We start from the raw sequence: 9,747 nt of genomic DNA, 5'->3' as shown, positions 1-9,747 counted from the left end.
ATTACCTCAAAATTATTTCAGCACCTTGGTCAGCAGCACACCTGTCATATGACTCTGAACAGCCTTTTTCACATGATGCAAATACCTCTGCAGTGGGGTTGAAGGCTTTCTTTGAACAGAGATTATAGCTCAAGGCTTTTATATATAAATGTTTTTAAATAATAATCTCTTATTTGTCTCATTCCAATGTTATAGACTGAACAGCATTACAAACACAGTTGAGCTGATCAAACAGTGAACTCAATAGTAGCCAGCTCAATAGTAGTTCAATAGTTTATATAAGCCACTGACACAGTCCCACTTATTATAGTTAAATGCATATTATATAATATTATAGTTTCAAATCCACATTTTCAGATATATTTGGCTACATCCTTGTAAAACTTTCTTAACTTTAAATGAGTTAAAAGGCCTTAATCATAACATGTAAGATTAATGAAAACAGGACAACTTTGTAGTAATCATTGATTTTTTTTTTCCAGACTGAACAAACAGGGGACAGTTGACTTTTGGAGCCATTGATCGGCACAGATGTCTCAGCTGTCCTCTGTCGTTCTTTCACACTGGTCTAGAGCATTTTAGGCACTCGCTGTTGACAGATGTGCCATTAAAAATGAAATTTTTTACGTTACTGTGCCTTGTTTTGGCGACTTGTTTCGCTGCAGAAGGTAAGTGACCCACAATCTGCTTCGTTATTATTAAAATTCTGGTTTGTTTTGATTGAGCTTTCAAAATTGTTTCCATTTTCTGCATTTTCCACAGAAACATGCAAGGGACGCTGTCAGAGTGGCTTTGATCCTACAAAGAAATGTCAGTGTGATAAAATGTGCAAGTACTATGGAAGCTGCTGCGTGGATTTCGACAGTACTTGTCGAACAAAAAGTAAGAAATTATATTAAGTAAGAATGTATATTATATTCAAATAGTAAAAAATGTATTTTATTAATGCATTTTAATATACACGTTGATAATATATTAATATAAAAATAATTTATTCCTGTGATGGCTAAGGTGAATTCTAATATGCTGATTTGTTACTCAAGAAACATTCCTTATTATGATCAATTCTGAAAAGAAATGATCTCTTAAGATTTTGATGAAAAGAAAGTTCAAAATAACTTCATTTATTTGAAATAAAAAAGAAAACTGTACAATTATATACTGTCACTTTAGATCAATTTAATGTCATAAAAAAAACACAGAAAAAATCTGCTGAGCTCAAATATTTGAATGGCAGTGTATATTTGAATATATTAGCTAAAGTGTTTATTATGTATGTATGTATTGATTTAGATTTTCACTATAGTACTTTCTAATATTCTAGCTTATTAAACAGAGACCTCTGGTATGGGATGATTTCCAAGTGTAAACACTGTGGTGCTCTCAAAACATTGCTTTGTTTGTTTAGGCAGCTGGAACATTCCTACATTGCAACACTAGCTCATCCAATGGTGTATGTTTGAGGAGGGGCTTTCTGTCTTGTCTGACCAATGGCAGTTAAGGGGAGGGTTTGGGAAACCTGTTTACAATTAGGCAACTTTGGCCACTCTAGGCCCTTTGGACTTTACCCTGACATTATTTCACAGTGAAATAAACTTTTCAAACACAATTAAACATATACACATACATAAAGCCTGGGTAAAGAGAAGAAAGCCAAAAATTAAATGAAACACACTGAAAAAAAAGAAAAGAAAAGACATTTTCTGATTAATCCAGAGACTTAAACTATCTCTGATTAAAAATATTGGCCTGCAGAGTCTTGATGTTCCATCTGCATTTATTCATGTAAGTTCCTCCCAAATTTACAACTTAACTGGAAATGTTTCACAATAAAAATACCCTTTTCACAGTTGATATTTACCTTGATTTTGCTTTGTTTTGTTCACACATCACATGTTTCTTATCTAATGCTTGAACTTCAGTGACACTAATTACCCTCTTTGGCAAAAAAGTACAACCTTTGATCAAATTTACTCAAAATTACAAAATTTTGTTGTGAGGAAAATGACAACTACGCTAAAATGTCAGTGACAAGAGTAAAACAATAATATCTATACAAATGTTTTAAGTAACAAAAATAAATGAACTTGCTTCTCATTAAAATCAACAAATAGGAAAGGCAAATTGTTTGAAATTCAGTTTGGTGACAAAAAGTACACATTTCACTTTTAAAGGAATAGTTCACCCCAAAATGAAAATTTGCTGAAAATGTACTCACCCTCAGGCCACGCAGGATGTAGATGAGTTTGTTTCTTTCATCACTTGCCCAGTGGATCCTCACCAGTGAATGGGTGCCGTCAAAATGAGAGTCCAAACAGCTGATAAAGCATCACAATAATCCACAAGTAACTCACACAACTCCAGTCCAGTCCATCAATTAACATATTGTAAAGTAAAACGTTGCATGTCTGTAATAAACAAATCCATCATTACGATGATTTTAACTCCATCCCTCCATCCATTATATTGCTTTGTAGTGAAAAAGATCAGGATCAGGAGAGAAATATACTCAGATCTGGCACTGTGTATAAGCCAAAACAAACAAACAAATATGTCAGTGTATTCTGATGTGAGAGGACATCAGGGGATGGACATTTTCACTCGAAGAAGTGCTTTTATTATGCATTTTGGTCAATGTTAAAATGCCTTAAATATTAGTTTACCTACTGCCTTTGACTTCACACGACATTAACTGATGGACTGGAGTGGTGTGGATTACTTGTGGATTATTGTGATGTTTTTATCAGCTTTTTGGACTCTCATTCTGACGGCACCCATTCACTGCAGAGTATTCATATGTGAGCAAGTGATGTAATGTTTAATTTCTCCAAATCGGCTTTGATGAACGAACAAACTCCTAGAGCATTGATGGTAAGCAAACGGTGAATTTCAGCAAATTTTTATTTCTGAGTGAACTATTCCTTTTAATGTCTTATAAATGGAAAGAGACAGACATTGTGAAAATGCTGTACTATTTGAAAGTTTTAATTTCTTCCTCAGTTGCCCGTGGTGACATGTTTGATGTGCCTGAGGATGATCTGACCTCTTCGGTGACACCGACGGAAGAAACGAATGTGACAGCCGCCACCGCTCCGCTCCGAACCACCACAAGTTCCCCTCCTTTATCTCCTACAGTTCCACCTGATCCAGAAGCCGTCACCTGTAGCGGACGCACCTTTGACGCCTTCATGCAGCTGAATAATGGTTCGATCTATGCGTTCAGAGGTGAGTTTTCAGGCTGAATATAATCACTGTGCATTTTCCTCAAGTTCAGGCTTACTAAACAACATCTTCTTCAATTGTGTTCTAGGGGACTATTTCTTTGAGTTAGATGACAAATCTGTCATGTCTGGGTATCCCAAACTCATCAAGGATGTGTGGGGCATCTCCGGTCCCATTGATGCTGCTTTCACACGCATCAACTGCCAGGGAAAAACATATATATTCAAGGTCTGTTTACATCAGGTTAAATATTAAAGCTATAGTTCATTCAAAAATTTTAATTCTGTCATAATTAATGACAGAATTTTTATTTGTGAACTTTGCCTTTAAGGGTTGATTGACCTAACAATTATTTTTAAATCCGGATCTATTAAAAAATAAATAAATACACCTCATATATGATGAGTGTGTCTATCATTAAAGATAATTTAGAGATTTTTTTGAGTATAAAGCCACTTATGAAACCAACATGCAGAAAAAAAAAACTAAACAAATAGGAAATGATGTCACAGATTTATATTTATTTATCATGGACACACATATGACTGACCTATACATACCTAAAATATTTTAAACTACTGCATGCTGAATCACAGGGTAACAAGTACTGGCGTTTTGATGGAGATGTCTTGGATGAAGATTATCCAAGAGACATATCCGTGGGCTTTGAGAAGATTCCAGATGATATTGATGCTGCATTTGCAATCCCGGCTCCAGGCCACCATGGGAGAGAAAAAGTGTATTTTTTTAAAGGTAATAAAGGTCAAAATAGATTGCTGCAAGGATGATATATTTTTATGGTCCAAAATCAAAAAGAAGTTAGCATTTATGCACTTCCGGTAAAATTGTCCTGAAATCAATAGTTTTTATGAACAGGTTTTTAGTCAAATTCCTGAAATAAGGTTTGTGGTTAACATAAGCTTGAGATAGTTTCAAGTTGTTTTAAAATCAGTAATACCCCTATTTTACTAACAAGTGGTTAAATAGGAGTACAGAGATAGCCTTAAAGAGTTAGTTCATCCAAAAATGAAAATTATGTCATTAATGATTCACCCTCATGTCGTTCCAAACCCGTAAGACCTCCGTTCATCTTCGGAAAACAGTTTAAGATATTTTAGATTTAGCTCGAGAGCTCTCAGTCCCTCCATTGAAACTGTGTGTACGGTATACTGTCCATGTCCAGAAATGTAAGAAAAACATCTTCAAAGTAGTCCATGTGACATCAGAGGGTCAGTTAAACATTTTTAAAGCATCAAAATGGACCAATTTTGGACCAAAATGTATCTTCGATGCTTCAACAAATTCTAACTGACTGTGTTCCCAGGTCTCACGGCTTTGGAACGACATGAGAGTGACTCATTAATGACATCATTTTCATCTTTGGATGAACTAACCCTTTAAACTGTTGTTGGTTTCAGAGATTTTTGAGGGAATTGGAGTGATACTAACTTTTGGGTTGGACTAAAAAATACATCTGCAGCACTCTATATGTCAAAAATATGGTTATGCACCTTATGAAATACATTTATTTAATATTAAATGTTTTCTTTGTTCACACAGGGGACCAGTACTACCAATATGAGTTCAAACACCAGCCTTCCCATGAAGAATGTGCTCGCATGACCAAATCCTCACCCTCTGTTGCCTTCACACGTTATACAAACCTGTACTGTGACTTGGATAATTTGTTTGCTCTGCTATTTCAAGACAGTAAGTTTGTGTCCATATGTTGTTCAAGCCTAGGTTTCAATAAATGTAATAAATTATTGCCTGTCCATCCAGTTCAAGGGCATCACAAAGGGCCGCGTTTCATTTCCAAAGACTGGATTGGCATCAAACCTCCCATAGATGCAGCAATGGTTGGCCGACTGTACGTCAGCCCTGGTCCCTCACCATCTCCAGCCACCAGCCTGAGCAGGGGCCGAACCGGACGGAGAAAGAAGACCAGGGGTCGCGGAGACAGAGTGAGCCGCTCACTGTTCTGGGAAGACTTTGGTTTGGACTATGAGGAAAGGTTTGTTTATTACTGAGGTTTGTTGAGAGAACTTTTGCATAGATGTATACCTTGTAAATGTATAGTAGATTTATAGATTATACGGTATGCATAAATATGTGTTATAGGTATTATGGAGCTGAGAAGCGTGGTAAAAAACAGAAAAAGGGGCGTGGAAGACGTCCATTTTGGTTTGACATGAGCTATGACCCGGATGACTATATAGATACGGAGATTGTCCAAGAAAAGGCCACACCTGTGCAGAATGTCTACTTCTTTAAGAAAGGTACTTCAACAAAGATAATGTTCTGTTGATTCTCTTTTTTAAGGTAAATCAATCACAGGTTTTTTTAAACTGTGTTCTTGTCTTACCCTGACTCACTGTGGTAAGTCTAGGATTATGAATTTATATTTTGAGAAGCTGGGCCAGATTTGGCAAAAATGTCATATTCATGAAAAATGTCTCAGATTACACATGTAACAATGCTTCCATGAAAAAGGGAATGAAATCCTGCATCCATGAGAGGGTGCCTTTTGGGAATGTCTTCAAGATGACCAGTGTCTGAAGCATGAGTATAAAAGGGCACCTGCAAAATAAATCATCTACTTCTTGTCTGAAGAAGGCGTGCAGGAATTCCTGAAACATGGAAAGGGGACACAGAATCTTATCCCCTTCTCAGGAAACCATGGTTACATGCGTAACCTGAGACGTTTCCTTTCGAATGGGAACTTTACCCTAGAGGGGGTGCTTTTAGGAAACAGAATACCCATGCCACCATGCTGAACGGATGAGTGCCTAAATTGCTGAACCAAGTCCTCACTCCTGTTCAAGCAAGGCCATAGACCGAAGCCTAATTACGCTCGTATTGAGGCCAGCAACCAAGAAGGCTCACAGAGAGCCTAGCACTCAGAGCCAGCTGGCACGTCAAGCTGTACAAAGTTAGGCCTAAAAGCAACACCTTTCAAATCAGAGGCAGTCTAGTAACACTCCATTCCTCTTAGCCAATACCTGGCCGAGTTCTCTAGGAGAAGAGGCCTCAGCATGACAACTCTCTAAAACGAGAGGAGACCTACTACAACCCACGCATAGGAAACCTTGGAAGGAGGCTCACAGAGAGCCTACAACCTGCAAAGTTATGTATACCTCAATGAAGTTAACTCTCTGTAGCGATAGGAGGCCCAGATGACACTCGCAGGAGATGGCCAAGCTCTAGGAGCAGAGGCCTCTACATGATGATTCTCTGAAATAAGAGGAGGTGTAACTACACCCCACGAACAGGACTTGTAAGGAGGCTGACAAAGAGCCTATCACTTACAGATGCTGTCCTAGCAGAGTTCTGGCAAGCGGAAGCCTCAATGAGATAACTCTCTATAGTGAGAGGAGGCTTACAGACACTCTCAGTAGATGGTCGAGCTCTAGGAGTAGAGGCCTTAGCATGACGACTCTCTAAAATGAGAGGAGTCCTAAGTATATCCCACGCTCAGGACATCTCACAGATTCTGCCTAACTACAGTACACCCCATCCTAGTGAAGCTTTGGTAAGCGGAGGCCTGACGATACTTGCTGTAGATGACCAAGCCTACAACTTACAGATGTCTTCATCAAGGTCCAGCTTCAGGGCAAGAAAAAATGCAAATGTGTGTCATAGAAAAGTGCTCACAATGCATGCAAACAGCCCCCAAGGACTGAGAGTGCATGCTCTTCATGCATGCACATAAAGCACATAATATGCCTGTCATCAGGTGTCAAGAAATGCTGACGTGGATGAACAGACATTTTAAAGTTTGCAGTGCTGGTGTTTGCCATAGTTGCATTGATTAGATACACCCACAAAAACGTTCTCCCTGAAGACAAGAAACGTATAACGTATTTTACAGGTGCCTTTTTACACTGCCGACTGCCAATGTGAAGTTCACTTATGTCGTGTTTAGACTCGTGCTTCACACACAGGTCATGCCAAAGATATTTACAAAAAGCGCCCTCTAGGGGACGAAGCGTAGAGCTCCCGTTTGAAAATTGTTTTAAAGATTGACACCTTGTTATAAAAAAAAAAAAAATAGAAAATATGTTTTTTTTAATGCTGTTCTTTTGATGGTTCTATTCATGAAAGAAGCTAAAATACAATGTATCACAGTTTCTATAGAATTATTAAGCAGCACACAATGATAATAATAAACATAGATAATAATAGGAATTGTCTCCTGAGCATCAAGTCAAGTCTTTTTGAATTTATTTATCTTGAATAAACTTTAACAATAAAACATTTCACAATATTACTGTTTAAGTGAAATTAAATGCAGAGTCAAATAAATGCAGCCTTGGGTCAACACTCTTACTGACACCAAAGTTTAGTGTGTTTTATATTAATATATTGTATTTGTATTTTTTCAATATTCATGTTAATTTTGTGGTATTCCTCCACTAGATAAATATTACAGGGTGGACCTACAGACTAAACGGATTGACCATGTAAACCCTCCTTACCCAAGATCCATTGGCAAATATTGGCTGGGATGTAAAGAAAAGGACATGTCAGAAAAAAGATAAGAAACATGGTTTCCATATTGAGTTAATAATAAAGATTTGTTATTGATAATTTTCTTGCTTAATTACATGCCATTTATGAGGATCAGTCTTTACCATCAATATTATAGTTCTCTAAGTATTCCTGATGTGTTAATGTCAGGATCATGGACCCGTTTCGATGTATTTTGCCCGTTTCTGTTCCCGCGTTCCCTTATTTAGTGATGTTTAGTGATTCTCATCTCATTATTAGTTAATTCCCCACACCTGTCTGCCTTTGTTAAGTTTAATATAGGCTAAATGAATGTTTACTTGCTCAGTGTCTCCCTGTCCGATCGTTAAAGACTCTCATTTTGTGAAATGTCCATGTTTCCTTGTTCCCTTGCTCCAGCCAGCTGTAACAGTTACATTACAGTAATCTCTGACTATAGTTTTGCATGCATTAGGATAAAACTTCTTATTACTGTGATTCAGTATGATATAATGATCTCAATTGAACTTATGAACTGTTGTTGTTGTTATAAGTATGAAAATACTGAATAATAAACTATGCAATCAGTATTGTGTTATTTTCTTAACTTGCACTGTATTGTACTGTATTAGTAGTACTGTAATACATTGTAAGATGAGTATCTGGTTAAACACAATGATCAGCAATTTGTAATAACCAATATTTGGTGAAAAAGAAAAAAAAAAGAAAAGCTTTTAAAAATGTTCTAATCTTCAAATATCTCAGTTTATGCTATTATGCAACCTGTTTATTCTACAGTAAATTAATGTTTTTATTTACTTTGAAAATGTAACAGATATGTAACATTTAATGTATGAAACACATTTACAGAGATGTAAACTGCATACCTGAATTCAAGCAGAAAGATGGTTATATTATATAATATTGTATAATTTAATGAGGGATCAACTTTAAGAAACAAAATTTTAAAAAGTATTTGTTACCTGAATTTGAGAAACATTCAAAGAATAATGCATGCCTCAAAGAACGTAAATGTGCTGCAGTTGTATCTTAAAGCATTTTTAAAAAGCTGGTAGGTTAAATGCCAACTTAGTTATAAAAATAAGGATGAGGAAGTTCATCTGATTTCACATCCCGGTGACAATAGCATCCTCTAGTGGCACACATGAGTGTAGCACTCATAGAGCAGCAGTATGGAGGTATGACCACTAGAGGTGACTAGTGTGTGAGAGTATTGAGTTATGAGTGAACACCACTCCAACGGCTAAATGCCATACACTTCTGTTCTGTACATGTCATACATAGACAAAAGCTGCACAACAACCCAATACAGTAATGAAAGCATGTGAAGTGTTGGATTTGCAGGAGTTTTTTTTTTTTACACTGGTTATGTGGAAGTGTAACATCTCTGCATTTTAAACACCCCTTTTCCTTCAAACGTTGAAGATGTTGGAATAAATATTATTTTCTCTTGTTGTCCCTGAAGCACTTTTCTTGAGCTTTGACATGTAAGCAAGTACAAGCAAGTGATATCATCTAACAAAAAAGAGCTCACTTTTATTAGAGGGCTGTTCTGAATGGGTAAAGTCTCTGTGATAACGAGGTCCTCTGAAGAATGCTGATAGCAGCAAGTCACATCACGCTCAACATAATTTCACATTAACATTCACTAACTTTAACTGGAGTAAGAGGGGTAAGAAACCCCCTGGGTGAAGATGAACCCCCTCACCTTAAGTTTGTTTCTCCTTCCAATAATAAATGGCACAAAATCTCATATCAGCACTTTTGATGAATGACGATGCTATTTTTTTTTTCATCAACATTTGTGAGATTTAGTCAGTTGAAACAGTTTTGAGGATAAATAATGTAAATTAAATTGAAAATAGTGATCTATGAGACTGTATTATGTTTAATATCAAAAGGGTTTTTTTCTGAACTGGGACAGAGTGATATTTTATATATTATATATATTTTACATATACAGTATGACATATTTTAAAATGTAATACTTATTGTAATAAGTTGGGTTATTATTAA

The 9,747-nt window shown here is 36.5% G+C and overlaps 1 protein-coding gene across 1 annotated transcript; it reads left to right on the top strand.

Moving 5' to 3' along the window:
* Nucleotides 1–501: 501 nt before the first annotated feature.
* LOC127985642 (vitronectin) lies at nt 502–8,298 on the top strand. Its single transcript, XM_052587673.1, has 9 exons — nt 502–668; nt 763–882; nt 3,001–3,225; nt 3,311–3,450; nt 3,819–3,975; nt 4,783–4,932; nt 5,005–5,236; nt 5,344–5,501; nt 7,642–8,298. The coding sequence occupies exons 1-9, from the start codon at nt 614–616 to the stop codon at nt 7,761–7,763; spliced, it is 1,359 nt and encodes a 452-aa protein (XP_052443633.1). The 5' UTR covers nt 502–613; the 3' UTR covers nt 7,764–8,298.
* Nucleotides 8,299–9,747: the final 1,449 nt, after the last annotated feature.

This window comes from Carassius gibelio, chromosome B21 (genome assembly GCF_023724105.1).
Source record: "Carassius gibelio isolate Cgi1373 ecotype wild population from Czech Republic chromosome B21, carGib1.2-hapl.c, whole genome shotgun sequence".
Lineage (NCBI taxonomy): Eukaryota > Metazoa > Chordata > Actinopteri > Cypriniformes > Cyprinidae > Carassius > Carassius gibelio.
The sequence above is the reverse complement of the archived record's forward strand: the minus strand, read 5'-3'. Positions and strand labels throughout refer to the sequence as shown.

Bases quoted from the DNA above. Each gene is read 5' to 3' on its own strand.
- LOC127985642 (XM_052587673.1), top strand. From the start codon at position 614: ATGAAATTTTTTACGTTACTGTGCCTTGTTTTGGCGACTTGTTTCGCT. The intron at 5,237-5,343 runs GTTTGTTTATTA...TATGTGTTATAG, and splicing joins GGTTTGGACTATGAGGAAAG to GTATTATGGAGCTGAGAAGC. The intron at 5,502-7,641 runs GTACTTCAACAA...TTCCTCCACTAG, and splicing joins TGTCTACTTCTTTAAGAAAG to ATAAATATTACAGGGTGGAC.